Genomic DNA, 19,099 nt, shown 5'->3' with positions numbered 1-19,099 from the left:
GCAGGTTCAATCCCTGGTCAGAGAACTAAGATCCCACAAGCCAAGCCGTGTGGCCCACACCCACCCACCCACCCCAAAAAAAGAGAGAGAGAGAAGAAGGAGGAGGATGAGGAGGGGGAAGGGGAGGGGGAGGAGGAGGGGAGGAGGGGGAGGAGGAGGGGAGGAGGGGAGGAGGAGGAAGGGAGGAGGAGGAGGAGAAGGAAGAGGAGAAACACACAACATTCTGTTTCCACTTTGGCTAAGGAGAAAAGGTGAATTTATTGAAACAAAGCTACGAGGGGTCTATCTCTCTGTCTCTCTTGGCTTTGCTGTTCTCTGTGTTGACTTCATTCTCAGGTAGACCCTTCATTTGGGAGACAAAGATGACCACTTGCAGTTCTAGGCTGTCATTCCACAAGCTTAGGAGCCAGAGTACATCTTTTGCCAATAGTTCTGGAAGGTCTTGGGGCTGTCTTTTGTCAGCCCAGCTTGGGTCTTAACGTCCATCCCTGAACCAATCATTATGGCCAGGGAACAAAATATGTGGATAATCCAGGTCCTGGGTTGCTCAGAACCACATAAACCACTTGGGTAAGGCTCACCAAAGGAACCCCCAGGCTGTGGTTGGGTCTCTTCACGCACTTTTTACTTCCTCTTTGCTACTGTTTGAATCAATGTAACAGATATCTATTGCTTCTGTCTGCCCAGAATCGACTCCCTCTTAATTCATATAGATATCATTGAATAAGACAAGTTCCTAATTATGCTAAGTCCCTGGATCCAGCTATACCCAAAGTCAGAGCCACTCCTGGACTATACATTCCCCTTTTCCCTTAGGTAAATCTGAATGGTGTCTTCAGTTAGTTAGTTGCAACCATAAATTACCCTCTCCCTTAAGCCAGTTTGAATGGGGTCCTTAGTAAACTGATACAGAAATGAATAATTTACAAGGGGAAGAAACTCACTCAAATTAGTAGAGCTAAAAGGCATTTACTTTATTACTTACTAAGGGAAAAATAGTAATTTCACAGCGGAGGAAACCTGACAGATGCCACTTTACCAAATGATCAAAGTTAACATTACCAGGCATGTAAGAAATTGACATCATGGGCCTGCTGATATGAAATATTGAGGATACAACAGTATGTCAATGATATTCCTGACTAAAGTGTATAACCTGAATCTAACCATGAGGGAGACATATTGAAATTGAAGGATATTCTACAAAATAGCTGTCCTGTAATCTTCATATATGTCAGGGTCATACAACACAAAAGAAGACTGAATTGTTCCAGCTTAAAGGAGACTAAAGAGACATGGCAACTGAGGGCAACACATATTTTCTATAAAGGGTATTATGGGGACAATTGACAAAACTGAGTAAGAATTGTAGATTAGATAACAATATTGTGTCAATGTTAATTCTATTACACTATGGCTGGGTAAGAGAGTGCCTTGTTCTTAGGAAATGTACACTTAATCATTTAGGGTAAAAGGTTATTGTGTCTTCAATTTACTCTCAAACAACTGAGAAAAATAATGTGTGTTTATACAGAGAGATAGAAAAGGATAAAACAAAGGTAAAACGTTGACATTTGCGGAGTGAGGGTGAACTGTATTGAAATGCTTTGTATCCTTCTTAGAACTTTTCCGTAGGCCTGATATCACATCAAAATAAAAGTTGATTCTAAAAAGTGCATTGTAAAGGTGCACGACAATGTCATAGAAGAAAAGAATCGGAAGTACAACTGGGTCTCATGGGTTGTGCAAATCTATCCAGTTCTTTTTATCTTTCATCAGTCACATCATCTTTTGTCTACATCCCTCAGCAGGTTTCCTCCATTCTCTCCTTGTAGATACCTAGCTTCCCTCTTTGTCCATAATTATTGCTTGTCCACGAATTGACTGCCCCAGTTCTAGAGCACCACACCCTTGCCTGACTCTGAAATATAGTGCCTTTATTCCAAATTTCAGACAGATCAAATCGGATTGGCTCAAGTTGGGTTAAAAAAAGGAGATCATAGGGGAAATGAAGACTATCTAGAGCAACAACATGGATGAATCTCACAAACACAGTGTTGAATTAAAACAAACCCAAAAGAGAACATACTGTATGATTTCATCTCTTTACAGTTAAAAACAGTCAAAACTGATTTGTGGCAAGAGTGGTTACCTTTGGGGGAGAGGGAGACAGTGATTGGAAAGGGACACAAGGAGGGTTTTTACGAGACTGATAATGTTGCTCCTTGACCTGGGTGCTAGTTACACAGGTGTTGTCATTTGCTGAAAATTTATCACACTGAATACTTGTGATATGGGCACATTTCTTTATGTGTGTTATATATCATTAAATTTTTTACATTATATCTCATAGATGGCATTATGGTTGGAATTATAATTTTCTGATATGGTTAACAACGCTTGGTACCGTTCTGAACAAATAAATTATAACTGCCACTCTATTTACTGTATAGTTTCATTTCAGAAAAGAAGTTCGTATATTTTAAACCATACCAAAATTTTTCATGCATGCGTATTTATATTAATTTCAGATAATTATAAACTTATCTTTTTACCCATATGAATGCCTTTAACGATGTTTTCAAGTTGTGCAGGACGCGGACGCAGTATCCAGCAGCATGCCTTGACGCTGGCCTCTTAAATGTCTGTAGCGCCCTCCGTCAACGCGGCAATCGAAAACGTTTGCGTAAATTCCCAAAACTCCCACCAGGGGGCGGTACCGCCCCGTTTGAGAAGAACCAATCTACCAGAAGATTGGTTGTGTATTGGGAGCTCAGGGGACGGGTCTGTGCTGGAGATAATAACTTGGTGGTGGTGGTGGGAGTGTCTTCTGCATGTTAAGTGGTCACTGAGCCCCAATATTAAAGGCTAAGTAGCTGTGCAGGGCATCAAGACATAGGGGACCGCAGGAGCACAGTGTGCGGAGGGATTTTCTTAAAATTGTCGCTGGAGAATAACTGTCAAGGCAGGGAGAGGTAGGAATTGAGGCTGGCGAGATGGGCAAAGATATATCACGAAGGTCATCTTATGGCGTTTGTACTTTATCCTATGGGTGATACGAAGCCACTGAATAGTTGAAATGACAACAACGGACAGACAGCATTTATTAGCTGTTTCCACATGCCAATCCCTTTTCTAAGTTCTTTTTATGTATTCTCTTCCGGAACCATCAGAATTACCCATGAGCTCAGTTGTTCTGTCATCCAGAGTTCATTCACCCTTTTCCTGGTGACATGCAGTCTTCTCTTGGGAAGCATCGGTGCCTAGTCTCCTGCTTCAGATACGCTTTGTGCTTTGTATATAGCCCACTCTACCTGGGGCTCCACGAATAGGGATAGCCCTCGGAACTGACCAACCAGAGTGTCTTATTTTCTAAGCCCAGTGATTGGCTTACGGGTCATCAGGTGACCCAGTCAGAACCAATGAGAGGACTCTGACCCCAGCAGCTGTTCTCTGAGCTAATATTAAAGCCCCTTTCACTCTCAGCAGGAAGTGGGTGGTCACCCACAGAAGGACCGTCTGGGAACTTCGTTTAAGAACTCTCCCTAGCTACTGTTGAGCAGCCTGTTGTGTTCTGCCTGCTCTGCCAGGAGCTCAAGGTTCCCCACCTAGCCTCTGCCCCCCACCGCACTGTCATTTTTCAACTTCACTTTCTACCAATCCTAGTTCTGTGTTTCAGGTAGTTAAGAAGAAATGCTTTTCTCCTCTATAGTTGTTTCTACCTCCTTGCCTTTAAATCGTCTGTGATCTCGAACTGGTATGCCCACCCATTTTATTCAATAAGAATTTGTGGGGCATCTAGTCCATACTATACTCTGGAGGATGCAGAGGTAAATAGTAGATCTGGTTGTCTTCAGTGTTGTGCAATTTCGTTTTGATGTATTAGGCATGAATTTATTTTTATTTATCTTGTTTAGGATATACTTGCTTCTTGGAACTGTGGATTCATATTTTTCATCAGTTCTGGAAAATTCTCAGCCATCATTTCTTCAAAGATTGCTGTTCCTCCATTCTATTTTCTGCTTTTTGGTCTTTTATCAGATATTTGATGTTATCTTAATCTCTCCTTCACATATCCATCTCTTTGTCTGTGCTATGTAATTTCCTCTGATAAATCTTTCAGTTCAAAAGTTCTGTCTTCAGCTATGTCTAATCCACTGGTTTAATTTTTATTGTGGGAATTGCATTTATTATATTTTTAATCTCTAAAAGTTTCATCTTTATTTTTCAAATCCACTTTTTTCATTCCTGATACTCTCTTGTTGCTTGCTTACATTTGTGATTGTATATTTTATTTCTTTAAACATTTTACAAAGGGCTAGTTTGTAGTCTGATTTTGACAATTCCAATATCTGAAATTCTTGCAGGTCTGAATCTTTTGTTTGTTGTTGTGTTATATTGTATTTTTCCAAAGATGGCCAAAACAAGATTTGCTCTTTACAATATGACTTGACACAGGGCAAGTTTATGACTATGGCAGAAGTGACATTGTGATTTCCAAAGCTAGGTCATAAAAGACAGTACAACTCCTCCCTGATTCCTTTAGGATGCTCACTCTAAGAACTCCACCACCATGCTGCAAAGAAATCCAAGCATCCTATGGAGAGGAACTGAGGCCCCCAGCCCGCAGACCTGACGGAATCTCCAGCCAACAGCCAGCACCAAGTTGTCAGGCATGTGAGTACAGTATCTTGAAAGTGCATCCTCCAGCCTCAAGTTGAGCCAACCCTGCTCATACTACATGGAACAGAAACAAACAACTGAACTGAGCCCTGCCCAAATTGAGAAATTGTAAGCAGAACAAATTATCGCTATTTTTTAAAGCTACCAATATTAGGGGTAGTTTATTTTGCAGCAGTTGATAACTGGAGCAGTTGCTTCTGCTAACCCTCACTCACGGTGGCTTACTTTCTTGAGTGCTTGGTGATTTTTTTTTTTATATATTACCAGGCTGGAACATCATTATTTTAGAGTGATTTATCTTCTCTTTTAGGACAGACCTCAAGGTTAACTACTGATGAGATTTCCCATTTCTCATCCCTCTTGCTCGATAACCCTAAAGAACTCACCCCCAGTCTTGGATGGCCCCATCCTGGGACAGTCTGTACTTTTCACATTTGTAAATATCAACATCAGACTGATAATAATCTCATCACCACACCCCAGTTCACCCCCCACATCTCTACCCTGGGAGTAGAACTAAATTCTTTGATTGGTTAACACATTGTCAGCGGTCAGGGAGCAGGCTAGTTTCCTCCTACTACAGGAAATAGAAGACAACCACACATATCACTAGTTCAGTGTAAGTGTGGCTCACCTATGCCTAATTTGAGAAAGGAGCAAATTCGTTTTCCCTTCAATAATCTCCCTCTATCACCATTAATCTTTGAGATCCCTAAATGCAAGCAGTTCACCTGCTGCCGCTTGGTTCTATCTCCTTAGTTGTGGCACGCGGGCTCCTTAGCTGTGACGTGTGAACTCTCAGTTGCAGCATGCATGTGGGATCTAGTTCCCTGAGCAGGGATCAAACCCGGGACCCCGGCATTGGGAGTGTGGAGTCTTAACCACTGTTCCACCAGGGAAGTCCTGGTTCTATCTCCTTGAGAACAAGCAAGGGGGGAAAAAAAGTAAGATCTGCCAGCTGAGAAATAAAAAATATCTTCTCCAAATCCCACTAAGGTGCCTTTCCCACCCAGAACTGAGTTTTCCCACTGCTATATATCTCCTTGTAACTTAATTAAAGAGCAATCAGGGCCTGCCTGCCAACCCTCCAGCATAAACATCCTTGGAAAACGTCAAACACGCCTGGATAACTAATTTTGTCATGAGAGAGGGGAAGATCTTGGCACCGCCTCTACTGGAGCGATGAGTGCAACACCACTGCACCTTGGTAAGCAGCGCTGCTGTCAGTGACCACTGTTAGATCAAGTCTACCTCTCCCAGCTGCCCCCTACTCTGTCCCCTGTCAGATCATGACTTTTTTGAGGGAGTGATTCTTGTGGTCTCTGCTACTTCTTGCCAGATCAGCAGTGACTCAAGAAGTTGATCTTATCCACATGGAAACAACTTAAATGTCCATCAACAGATGAATGGATAAAGAAGATGTGGTACATATATACAATGGAATACTACTCAGTCATGAAAAAGAATGAAATCATGCCATTTGCAGCAACGTGGATGGACCCAGAGATTATCATACTGAGTGAAATAAGTCAGAAAAAGAAAGACAGATACCATATGATATCACTTACATGTGGAATCAAAAATATGACACAAAAAACTTATCTATGAAACAGAAACAGATTCACAGACATAAACAGACTTGTGGTTGCCAAGGGGTGGGAGAGGGATGGGTTGGGAGTTTGGGATTAGCAGATGCAAACTATTATATATAGAATGGATAAACAACAAGGTCCTACTGTATAGCACAGGGAAGTATATTCAATATCCTGTGTAAACCAAAATGGAAAAGAATATGAAAAAGAATGATGTATATATATGTATAACTGAATCACTTTGCTGTATGGTAGAAATTAACACAACATTGTAAATCAACTATACTTCAAAAAAATAAATTTAAAAATTTATGACTTTAGATCAAAACTCTGGTTTACAGGAAATACAGAAGATAAAGGAACACATTAAATGACATCATAATCAGGCAAATACAATATGTAGGACATTCTATAAGACAACTTTAAACTTTGCAAATTTTCATGATAAAATGTCAGGGAAAGTGAAGAAATTATCAGTGATGGGAATCCATTCAACACAACAATCTGCAAATGTTAAAAATGAGGCAGATCAGCAAACTATAGAGAAAATGAACAAAGCCAAAGTTTGAAAAAATCAACAAGATTGGTAAAATCCCCAGTTAGATTGATCACGAAAAAAAGAGAGAACAGAAATTACTAATATCAAGATTGGAAGAGAGATTATCACTACAAATTCTGTCACCATTAAAAGGATGTAAAGAGAATATTATGACAACTTTGTGTCAAGGCCTTGACAATTTAGATGAAATGCCAATTCCTTGAAAAACATAACATATGAGAGTAACTCAAGATGCAATAGAAAATATATTTATTCAAGAAATTGAACTTATTATTAAAATCCTTCCCACAAAGAAAGCTCCAGGCCCAGATGGCTTTGCTGGTGAAATCTATCAAAGATTAAAGAAAGAAATAACATAAAATCTTTCAAATCTGAGATCCAGCTATATGTGCTGAGATGGAAACAATCCCTCAAAATACATTAAGTAAAAAAATCAATGTGCAAAGGGACAAGTAGTATTTTCTCATTTATGTAACAAAAAGGAGCTATATAGGTGTGTTTCTATGCACAAACTATCCTCTGCAAGGATACCCTGTTGCTTTAGAGGCATGAATTGAGGAGTTGGAGAAACTGTTTCACTCCTTTTCCTTTTGTATTATTTTAATTTTAAAATATGAACTGTGCATGTAATAAAAAAAAGTTTAAAGACTTTTTAACCCAGGATTTTCTGGATTTATAGTCTGACTCTTGTCCCTTGATTCTGTGAATTAGGTACTGAGGAAAAGACTGCAAAAAGGGTGGTTAACATTTTATTCCTGGGGTTTAGGGGACAAGGACATTAAATCCACACTTGGCCACTGGCTGTGTCACTTCAGACATCTTTACCTCTCTGAGGCTCCACTTTTACTATCTGTGAATTGGAGGTTGTGCATTAAAGGATTAATTTTGTCCAACTCCTGGGAGGTAACCTCTAATCCCTTGGAATATCCTGCTTGTTAGGAGTATCTTTGTTTACCTGGGGTCCTTGGGCTGTGCAGTATAAGCTGGACCCCTGGAGGGGCTGGAGACTAAGGTCAGTCATGTGGGAGGTAGGCCATGCCCATGTGACTGACCCCCAATAAAAAGTCTGGACACCATGGATCATGTGAATGTCCCTGGCTGTGGCACTCCATGTGTGTTTTCATGTTTTGTTGCTGGGAGAATTGAGCACCATTCACTAGGCTCCACTGGGAAAGGACAATGAGAAGCTTGCCTTGGTGTCTCCAGGACCTATGTCTTGTCTTGGTGTCTCCAGGTCGTGTGTCTCCTATGTCCCATAGCTTCTTCCCTTTGGTATTTTTGATCTGCATCCTCTCACTGTAATAAATCATGACCATGAGTAAAACAGCTTTTCTGAGTTGAGTCCCTCCAGCGAATCGGTGAGCCTGAGGTGGTTTTGGGGATCCCTAAACACAGGGGTGATTAATGTCATATACCTCATCAGGGGCATAGACACCAATGGGGTTGTACGTACACAAAACTTAATGATCACAGCCAGTATGTATTGAGCACATACTGTATACCAGGCTGTGTGTGTCCACGAGCTCACTGGATCCTCATAACAACTCCGTGAGGCTGATACTATGATTAATTTCTTATTTTTATTTTATTGTGAAATGTACATTCAGGAGTGTAAAATATAAATGTATGGCTTTAAAAAATACTTATAATGTGAACAACTGTGAATCATCATCAGGTTAAGAAAAAAAGGACATAGAAGCCCCCATGAGCCCCTACCCAGTTACAACTCCTCTAATCCCTTGAGGTGACCACCTTTCTGACTTTTGTGATAATAATTTCCTTGCTTGCCTTTTCTTTATAGTTTGACCACCCATGTATGTATCCCCCATACTATATTGCCATTTCATTATCCCTGCTTTTGAGTTTTTTGAATAGAATAAGACAACATGTCCTGTTTGGCTGTTTGGTGTCTGGTTTCTTTCACACACCACGTGTGTGAGATTTATCCATGTGGTTGTATGTATCAGTAGTTTATGCTCTTTTCAATGCTCTATAGTATTCTGTTGTATGACTACACCACAATGTATTTATCCATTCTCCAGTTGATGGAAATTTGGGTAGTTCCCATTTGGGGCTATTACAAACAATACTGCTGGGAACATTTCTTCCTGTACATGTTTCCTGATGCCCATGTTCAAGTTCTCTAAGATATATACTTAATATGGGACAGATAGGTAAAAGGTTATGTGCATTTTCAAATTTATTCAGTAGCACTACCCTCTCTCCCATTTTAAGATGAAGCAATTGCAACAAGAGAGGTTAATAACTTTCCCAAGATCACAAAGCCACACTGCCTTGCTCCCAGAACCCACATTCTCACTTAACACCCACTGGCGTATGATGGGCACCTAATAATTGTGAGCTGTTATTCTGAGGGTCGTTGGGGGCTGTTTTGGGGGGTTTCCTTTCCTGTCCCCATTATTCTGAACTATGTCCCCATAAGTTAATAATTAACTGCCCCCCAAGGAGCCTATGATCCTAAAGATTTGCCTTTCCCTGGTTACGGTCTGGTTAATCAGTCACTGCCCCTGGCTGGGCAAGGGGCACTAGGCGGACCAGCTGCCCCCAAAGCCCCCTGACCTGGTGTGGAAGTGGCGAAGGACTCCTGATGCTCTGGACCTGCCGTGCGCTCTGCTCCCAAGCTGGCCCCTCCCCTGGGGGCTGGAAGCCCCTGAGCTTTGATGGTGGGGCCTTCCACCTCAAGGGCACCGGAGAACTGACCCGGGCTTTGCTGGTGCTACGGCTGTGTGCCTGGCCCCCTCTGGTCACCCACGGCCTGGCGGTGAGCAGTGACCCTGGGGACTGGCCCAGGGGGTCCCCAGGGCCAGGCTCTGAGCCCTTGCTCCCTGTCACCCCAGCTCCAAGCCTGGTCTCAGCGACTCCTGGGGTCCCAGCTCTCGGGCGCGCTTCTGCGAGCATCCATCTACGGGCAGTTCGTGGCTGGTGAGACCACAGAGGAGGTGAGGGGCTGTGTCCAACAGCTCCAGACCCTAGGCCTCCGGCCCCTGCTGGCGGTGCCCACTGAGGAGGAGCCAGACTCAGCTGTCAAGACTGGGTGAGTCGGGGGCCAGGGACCAGGGTGGCCGGGGGGCTTGCAAGAAGGGGGTGAGTGGGCTCCAAACCCTGACGCCTGCTGGCTGGGCAGCGAGGCCTGGTACGAGGGGAACCTCAGCGCTATGCTTCGATGCGTGGACCTGTCGCGAGGCCTCCTGGAGACCCCTGGCCCGACCGGAAACATCCTCATGCAGCTGAAGATTACGGCGCTGATGAACACTCGCCTCTGTGTAAGGGACCGGTGGTGGTGGGGGGGACGGGGTGGCTGCCCGCCAGGTCCCCCTCACACCCCACCTACCACCCCACCTACCACCCCACCTCCCACCCCATTCCAGAAGGAGCTAACCTCGCGGGTCCGAAGGCCGGGGGGTTCCCTGGAGCTGAGCCCCGAAAGACTGGCAGAAGCCATGGACTCTGGGCGGGTAAGGGCCTCAGGCTGGGGGAGATTGAATGGCTGGTGGGGAATGTGGGGGAAGCAGAGCCCCCTGGACTTGGAGGTAGCAGGCACCCGCAAGCGGCATGTTCAAAATATTTAACTACCTCTACTTTCCAGGCTTAGAATGATCAGAATAAATGTGGCTACAGACCTGGGGCATGGCTGGAATAAATGGAACATGGGTCACCTGGGGACTCTAGGGGAGGGGCCTGGGGGCTGGGAGCTCTCAGAGGAGAGATTGAGACAGCAGCTCTTTACCAACTAGAAGAAAGTAATCAATATTTTATCAATCAACTCAGCTATGCTAGTGTGTGCTAACTAGCTGGAAGCTATGATTAGACCAATGGGTTTTGGTTCATTCATTCACTCATTTGTTCTTTCATTTATTCTTTGTTTTTTTAATTAACTGTAACTTTTGAAAAATATTTCTTTTATTCATTTATTTATTTGGTTGCGCCGGGCTTTAGTCATGGCAGGTGGGCTCCTTAGTTGTGGCACATGTGCTCTTTAGTTGTTGCCGGCAGGCCCCTTAGTTGCGGCATGCATGTGGAATCTAGTTCCCTGAGCAGGGATCGAACCCGGGCCCCCTGCATTGGGAGCACGGAGTCTTAACCACTGCACCACCAGGGAAGTCCCTCTTTCGTCTATTCTTTATTTCCATATCTTATTTCTACCTTCCCTGCCATCAGCAGCATGTATCTCTTTGTTACTGTGATTTTGTTTTGCCAAGTATATGCTCTTTGGGGGCATATTTTTCCAACATTTTATTATGAAAATTTTCAAAATACAGAAAAGTTGAAAGAATTTTACAGTGAACACCCATATACCTGCTGCCGTTAACATTTAACTATACTTGCTTTATTTATTTATTTATTTATTTTTAAAACATCTTTATTGGAGTATAATTGCTTTACAATGGTGTGTTAGTTTCTGCCTTATAACAAAGCTATACATATACATATATCCCCATATCCCCTCCCTCTTGTGTCTCCCTCCCTCCCACCCTCCCTATCCCACCCCTCTAGGTGGTCACAGAGCACCGAGCTGATCTCCCTGTGCTATGTGGCTGCTTCCCACTAGCTATCGGTTTTACATTTGGTAGTGTATGTATGTCCATTCCACTGGGCATATACTTGCTTCAAATCGTATCTATCCTTCTATCTATTCCTCTATCCACCCATCAATCCACATTTTTTTGATGCATTTCAAAGTAACTTGCAGACATCAGCACACTTCTCCCCCAAATGCTTCAGAATGCCCATCACCAATTAGAGCTCAGTATTTATTTCTTTTCAGGTAAAATTTACATACAATGAAATGCACACATTGTAAATGTACCCTTTGATGAGCTTTGACAGATACACACCTGAGCAATTCAAATCCCTATCAAGGTATAGAACATTTCCATCACTGCAGGAAGTTCCCTTGTGCCCTTCTCCATCAATGGGGCTGGGGTGGCGGGGGGGAGGGTATAGTTTTAAACGCACACAAGTAACATTATGTTATCTATGGCATTCTGTTTCTTACTTTTTTCACTGAGCACTCTGATTTTAAGATCCCTCCAAGCATCTCTGTGTACATCTAATCCATTTTTAAAATTATTTATTTATTTATTTGGCTGCTCTGGGTCCTAGTTGTGGCACGCGGGATCTTCGTTGCCGCGTGCGAGATCTTTTAGTTGTAGCATGTGGACCCTTAGTTACAGCATGTGGGATCTAGTTCCCTGACCAAGGATCGAACCTGGGCCCCCTGCCCTGGGAGTGTGGAGTCCCAACCACTGGACCACCAGGGAAGTCCCTAATCCATTGTTTTTAATTGCTGCTTCTGGCCGCATGGTTTACCTCTCCTGGGATGGACACCCGGGTGGCCTCTGAGTCTCCGTCACCCCAAATAATGCTGCCTGGGACCTGCTGAGGTTTCTTTTTTTAATTTGTAATTTTTAATATGTGCCACAGAACACACAGAAGCAGGACTCAGTGCTTCAAAGGATCAGCTTTGGAGTGTACCGAATTTCACCTCTTCATGAACTTAGTTTACGCATGTGAGGACAGTGATAGTAACTTCTTCCCAGGGTGGTTTTAAAGACTAAAGCCCCTGGCAGGCTGGCATCTGCACGATGACAGAGGGGCCCTCATCCCTTTGTGTCACTAGCTTCCCTTGGCTTCCCCAACACCATCAGACCTGGTGTTCCTTTTCCATCTCTGCCAGCTCATTCTCAATCTTTGTTAGGTTTTACTCTGCCTGACTCTTAAATATGGAGGTTCCCCAGGGCGAGGTCCCGGCTCACTCCCCTCTCAGTCCTTGCTCACCTCGAAGGGCCCTTCTCACCCACCCCTACAGCCTGTTTCCCTGCTCTGCACTCATGATGCCTGCCTTCTGTCTCCAGCCCCAGCCTTTCCCCTGAGCCCCTCTGGAACCTCCGCTTGGACGTCCCCCAGACCCCTCACACCAGCTGGGTCCCACACTGGCCTGTGTCTCCCCAAACCTGCCCCTTCCTCCTGTCCCCATTTCAGAGCAGTCCTACCACCCCCATCCCAGATCCCAGGCCCCACCGATCCTTGGTCTTCACAGCCACTGGCTCCACAGCACGATTCACAACTGTCCTGTTCACGGCCATCTCCCAGGCCATGGCACCTAGACAAGATGTGATAAACATACGTTAAATAAATGAGTAAATGAATGGAGCAAGTGAGGAAACTGAGGTCCCAAGAGACTAATGTGAGGTAACACTTATGGCTCTTATTATGAGCTAGCTACTGTTTCAAGCACTTTCTAGTTGCTAATTCCAAGTCACGTCACTCTCCCACTGGAAAATGGAGCTTGGAATAACATCTGCCTACTAGGATCACTGTGAAGATTAAATACATAAGATGGCATTTGAAGCCACCTATTATTATAACATGTATTGAGTGCTTATCATATTCTGCCACTGTCCTGTCCTGTTTATGTCCAGGCACATCTCATATATTAACCCATTTTTATCCACACAGCAACTCCATGAGGTAGTTATTATTATCACCCCCATTTTACAGAGGAGAACATTGAGGCCCAGAGGGGTTATATGATTTGTTCAAGGCCACACAGTAAGTGGTGGAGCCAGGATTCAAACTCAGATTCTGAGCTCTCAACCACTGTATTATACCTCAACAAATAATATCAATGTGATACAGCTACTTTTCAGATTTCTAACAATTTCTAAACTTTTTTTCCCTTCCTGCTGCTGGGGGAGAGAAGACTTAGGCTCTGGAAGGGTCCAGTAGCCCTGAACTGCTCTTGCCACCCCCTGCCCCCCACAGGACCTCCAGGTCTCCTGCCTCAATGCCGAGCAAACCCGGCATCTCCAGGCCTCCTTGAGCCGTTTGCACCGGGTGGTACAGGTAACACCTGCGGCCGCGGTCTGGCTCCACTGCACCTGCTTGCTGGTCACCTGGGGCCCGACCACAGTCTCTCTCACCCTCAGCACGCCCGGGCCCAGCACGTGAGGCTCCTGGTGGATGCTGAGTACACCTGCCTGAACCCTGCACTCTCTCTGCTGGTGGCCGCTCTGGCCACTCGCTGGAACAGCCCCAGGGAAGGCGGGCCCTGGGTGTGGAACACTTACCAGGCCTATCTGAAGGTGTGTGGTGCACTTGGGGCTGGGGGGGGGGGTCCGGGGGAGGGGACCGCAGGCCGGGGTCCCAGCACCTTGACCCGAAGCTGCCCCTGTGCTCTGCCAGGACACCTACGAGCAGCTGAGGCGGGATGCTGAGGCCGCAGACAGGGCTGGCCTGGCCTTCGGGGTGAAGTTGGTACGAGGGGCGTATCTGGACAAGGAGAGAGAGGTGGCCCGGCTCCAGGGTACCGAAGATCCCACTCAGCCTGACTACAAGGCTACCAATCAGAGGTGGGACTGGGGCGGGCTGGCCTCTGAGACAAATAATATTAGCATCTAACCTTTCATTAGAGCTCAGTCGCCATGGTGCCGAGCATCCTATGTGGGTCTACACAGCACTCCCTCTCCCCGGCCCAGGACACCGTCACTTCCCACCTGGAGATCAGCCTCCTCCTTGGGCTTCCTGCTCCCTCCTCTATCCCCCCTCCCCATTCGGTCCCCACGTGCAGCCAGAGGGAGCCTCTTAACACCTGCCTCAGATCTTGTCCCTCCTCAGTTCAAAATCCTTCCATGGCTCCCAGTGCGCCCTTGATAAACCCCAGATCCTGGCAGCAGCCTGCAATCCTGTTCCCTCGCTCACTTCACTCCAGCCACACTGGCCTCCTTGATGACCCCCAGGGCCTTTGCACTTCCTGTTCCCACTGCCCAGAACCTTCTATCTCCAGACAGTGGTGTGGCTCAATCCCTCACCTCCTTAGGTCTTTACTTGTTGGTACCTTCTCAGGGGACCTTCCTGCCCTCCCTATCAAAAACTAGAACTCTCTACACCCACTCACTTCTTAGATTTATTTTTCTTCCGGCGCTTATCAGCAGTTGAGGTTTCACATTCGGTTGCTCATTATTCGTCTCACCCACGGGAGCGTGGGCCCAGGAGGGCAGGGTGTTCTGATTTGTTCACTGCTGAACCCCCAGTGCTTAAAATTGTGCCTGCTGTGTGGTGGGTGCTCGGTACAGATCTGTTGAAAGAATGAATAAACAATCCAAGCGGTAGATACTATTATTATCATCCCCATTTCACAGGGGATGAAATCGAGGCACAGAGAAGTGGAATCACTTACCCACGGTCACACAGCTAGTGAGTGGCAGGGCCAAGATTTTTGGCAGACTGGCTCTAGAACCCACATTTTTACTCACCTCAAATCATTGTGAGTTCCTTGGGCCACCATCCCATGGCCCTGGGAAGAAAGAATTTATTCTTTCAGGGAATTCCCTGGCAGTCCAGTGGTTAGGATTCTGGGCTTTCACTGTTAGGGGCCCAGGTTCAATTCCTGGTTGGGGAACTAAGATCCTGTAAGCCGAGAGGCCGCAGCCAAAAAAAAAAAAAAAAAAAAAAGAATTTATTCTTTCAATACGTACTTGCTGACCACTTTATTTATTTTTCTTTTAAATTTATTTATTTATTTATTTATTTATTTATTTTTGGCTGTGTTGGGTCTTCATTGCTGCGTGAAGGCTTTCTCTACTTGCGGCAAGCGGGGGCTACTCTTCGTTGCTGTGCGTGGGCTTCTCATTGCAGTGGCTTCTCTTGCTGTGGAGCACGGGCTTTAGGTGCGCAGGCTTCAGTAGTTATGGCACGCAGGCTCAGTAGTTGTGGCTCACGGGCTCTAGAGCTTGGCTCAGTAGTTGTGGCGCCCGGGCTTTGTTGCTCCGCGGCATGTGGGGTCTTCCCGGACTGGGGCTCGAACCCGTGTCCCCCGCATTGGCAGGCGGATTCTTAACCACTGTAACACCAGGGAAGTCCCTGACCACCTGATTTAGATCAGGACCTGTGTTGGACCCTGGCTGCAGTGGCAGCCAAGGTGGCCACCAGGCCCTGTCCTCATGGCGTTTTCAAAGCCCAATTCCATTTCACAGTGGACCAAGGAGAGGTTTGTAGAGTTGCAAGTACTTACCAAGCTTCCAGAGCAAGTTGCCAAGCCACGAAGGCTAAGCTTGCATCCAAGCCCATGAAGGTTCCTAGGCACATTTGTGTCCCATAGGCTTAATCATTTGGCACCATTTTTTTACTGAGATATAATTCACGTATCGTAAAATTTGCTATTTAAAAGTGTACAATTCAGTGGCCTTTAGTATGTTCATAAGATTGTGCAGCGATCACCACTATCTAATTCCAGAACATTTTCATCACCTCAAAAAGAAACCCCGTATGCATTAGCAGTCACTCCCCATTCCCACCCCCCCCTCAGCCCCTGGCAACCACTAATCTACTTTCTGTCTCTATAGATTTGTCTATTCTGGACATTTCATATTAATGGAATCATATAATATGTGACCTTTTGTACCTGGCTTCTTTCACTCAGCATAATGTTTTCAAGGTTCAACCATGTTGTAGCACGTGTCAGTGCTTCATTCCTTGTTATGGTCGCATAATATTCCATTGTATGGCGGGTCCACATTTGTTTTATCCTTTCATCAGTTGATGGATATTTGGATTGTTTCTACTTTTTTTGGCAATTGTGGATACTGCTGCTATGAACATTCACATACACATTTTTGTGTAAACATACAGTTTTCATTCTCAAAAGTTGAGTTCTCTAGGACTGGAATCGCTGGGTTATATGGTCACTCCATGTTTAACTTTTTGAGGAACTACCAGATGGTTTTCCAAAGTGGCTGCAGCATTTTAGACTCACACCAGCACGGTGGGAGGGTTCCAATTTCTCCACATCTTCTCCAGCACAGTACCATTCATGTTTTAATAGAGATTCTGAATAAATAATACATTCACATGATTCAAAACTCAAAATGATATGAAAATGAACACACCGACACAGCTCACGTCCACTCACATCCCCATGTAATCACGGGGTCTCCCTGCCCCCGCAGGGGCACTCCACTCTCCTCTGAGTGCTCATTTAGCCGGTCCCCCACTTACAGACCTTTGGGTTGTTACTAACCCTGCTCTGTAGACACTGCTGCAGTGAATGACCTTGGATAAATGTCATCTTGTGTGATGCGGCCCTTTGCTGTGAGAGTGCCATTGTGCCAGAGGCTTTATGTCCACCCTCATCTCACTCCATCCTCACAACAACACTGTTAGGTGAACGTGGGTTGTGAAAGAGAATAAAAAGGCTCAGAGGGGGATGTCTCTCGCAGCGGAGGCAGGTGGGATGCAGGTACTTCCTGACTTCAGGGTCCTTGCCCTTAGGCACCCCACCTCCCAAGGACAGAAATCCCCAGTCCCTGGGGCCTAACCCTCACTTACCAGGTGTCATACGCCAGACCTTCATCTCCCTTCAGTTACAGCCGCTGTCTGGAGCTGATGCTGACCCAGGTGTCCCATCGTGGTCCCATGTGCCCCCTCATGGTGGCGTCCCACAATGAGGATTCTGTTCACCAGGCGACCAAGCGGTAGGAAGTAGGGGAACGGGAAATAGGTGCCCAAAGGGTGGTGGACGTGGAACAAGGGGAGGGACAGTGCGGGCCGCTAGGTTCAAAGGGGATCTGGGGAGGATATTCAAAATATTTAACTCCTGCTACACCTGCAGGTCCCATAGGCCCCAGCTGAACAAGGCATTGCCCCTGATTTGCTGGGGCATGGGGAGGTCCCAGGGTTCCAGGGAAGAAGTGGGGACTCACTGGGGATCCTTCAGGGGGCCCAGGGCAGTGGTTATTTATCAGTGAGTTGGGAAGTACTTCAATATTTGAATAACTAGAACAGCCATATGACCATATGAGTGCATCATGGCTGACTTTCAGCTCGGGATGCAGCCACTGTCTGGATTGATGATGTGGCCTTTTCTGTAGCATGTGGGAGCTGGGCATTCCTCTGGATGGGCCTGTCTGTTTTGGACAACTTCTGGGGATGTGTGACCATGTCTCCTTGGCACTGGGTATGTGAATGATCTGTCCCTCCCAGCCCCACTCCCACATCCCACCCAGTCAGCCCCAGACCTCATTCCCTCCCAAACAGATCCCATCTTCCATTCCCAGGCAATGCCTGGCCAGGCTCCCATCTAGAGCCTGCAGCCGGCCCAGCGCCAGACCCTTCCAGACAGATCTGTCCCATAGCTGAAGGCCTTGCAGGCCTGTGTCTCTGTGTCTGTGGTCTGTTGTTTTTGTTGGTTCTTCATCATGGTATCTTGTCACCTGTGTGCTTTGTTATCTTTACTGTGTTGTCCACCAGGGCCTGAGACCAGAAGATTTATGTTTTCTGCTGCCAGGTGCTAAGGTGTACAAAATCAGTGCACCCTAACTTCACAGCTTGAGGTTTCTTGAGATATCCCAGGGATGCAAATTGGGGCTGCAAATATTTTAGGGGACTAACCCATGGCCACAACCTGTCAGAGATGGATTTCTCTATTTTTTTCCTTGCTCTGCTCATGGTCAAGGCCATTCCCTGGGAGTGAGGGAGGGTGGGAGGGTTGACTTCTTGTTAACTCTTACTTTGAGGGTCTAGATTTTGGGGTTCCAACTTAATCTGGGGAAGTTCTCCTTTATAATTCTTACCCTGGTCAGGCTTTGGGCCTCCATTTCTGTACCCCCTCAGCTTTGAAGTCATTAAATAGCAGCTCAATTTTGCCTTCAGGATAGAAATGCTTCTTGTGTAACCCTTCCTTCTCTGGATTCTCACTTTCTCTTAATTCTTGGATTAGTAAATTCCTTATTCTCTTGGCAGCATTTTCATAACTTTGAGAAGATTTTGTTTTTAATGTTTACTCCAGGATTTTTAGTTTTTTCAGTGGGAGATTTTGTCCAACCCACCTAGTCTGCCGTGTTCTCAGAAGTGGAAATCTCTGTTCCAGATGGGGCCTGGGGGAGCCTCTCCCCAAACACCAGCCCACACCCTGCAAATACTCTCCCTCCAGGGCAGGCTGGCTATGCCGTGTACAAGTCCATCCCCTATGGCTCCCTGGAGGAAGTGATCCCCTACCTGATCCGGAGGGCCCAGGAGAACCGAAGTGTACTGCGGGGTGCCCGCAGGGAGCAGGAGCTGCTCAGCCAGGAACTTCGGCGGAGGCTGCTGGGGCGGGGCCTGAGGGTACCCCATTAGCACCCCCAGGGGTCATACGGTCAATAAAGGTCCTGAGCTGCTGCCCAGGCAGCTGCCCTGTACGGAAGCCACCTCCTTGGGGAAGGGCTCATCTCAGCCTCAGCCAGCCCAAGCTAAGGGAGCTCTGTGG

General features: G+C 46.0%; 1 protein-coding gene across 1 annotated transcript; it reads left to right on the top strand.

The window, feature by feature from the left end:
* Window positions 1-7,911: 7,911 nt before the first annotated feature.
* On the top strand, window positions 7,912-19,031 carry PRODH2 (proline dehydrogenase 2). The gene is made up of 10 exons (XM_082369662.1): window positions 7,912-9,616; window positions 9,693-9,889; window positions 9,980-10,118; window positions 10,224-10,310; window positions 13,621-13,701; window positions 13,785-13,940; window positions 14,041-14,207; window positions 17,217-17,327; window positions 17,724-17,809; window positions 18,785-19,031. Exons 1-10 carry the CDS (start codon window positions 9,443-9,445, stop codon window positions 18,967-18,969), a joined length of 1,383 nt encoding a protein of 460 aa, XP_082225788.1. The 5' UTR covers window positions 7,912-9,442; the 3' UTR covers window positions 18,970-19,031.
* The last annotated feature ends 68 nt before the right edge of the window (window positions 19,032-19,099 follow it).

Source organism: Balaenoptera borealis, assembly GCF_965194805.1.
Source record: "Balaenoptera borealis genome assembly, chromosome: 19".
Taxonomy (NCBI): Eukaryota; Metazoa; Chordata; class Mammalia; order Artiodactyla; family Balaenopteridae; genus Balaenoptera; species Balaenoptera borealis.
This window is presented reverse-complemented; position numbering and strand designations above follow the sequence as displayed.

What these genes read in the sequence shown, in the direction of transcription:
- PRODH2 (XM_082369662.1), top strand. Translation starts at nt 9,443, where the DNA reads ATGCTCTGGACCTGCCGTGCGCTCTGCTCCCAAGCTGGCCCCTCCCCT. An exon ending in GACTCAGCTGTCAAGACTGG is followed by an intron (nt 9,890 to 9,979) that starts GTGAGTCGGGGG and finishes CTGGCTGGGCAG; the next exon opens with CGAGGCCTGGTACGAGGGGA. An exon ending in TGATGAACACTCGCCTCTGT is followed by an intron (nt 10,119 to 10,223) that starts GTAAGGGACCGG and finishes ACCCCATTCCAG; the next exon opens with AAGGAGCTAACCTCGCGGGT.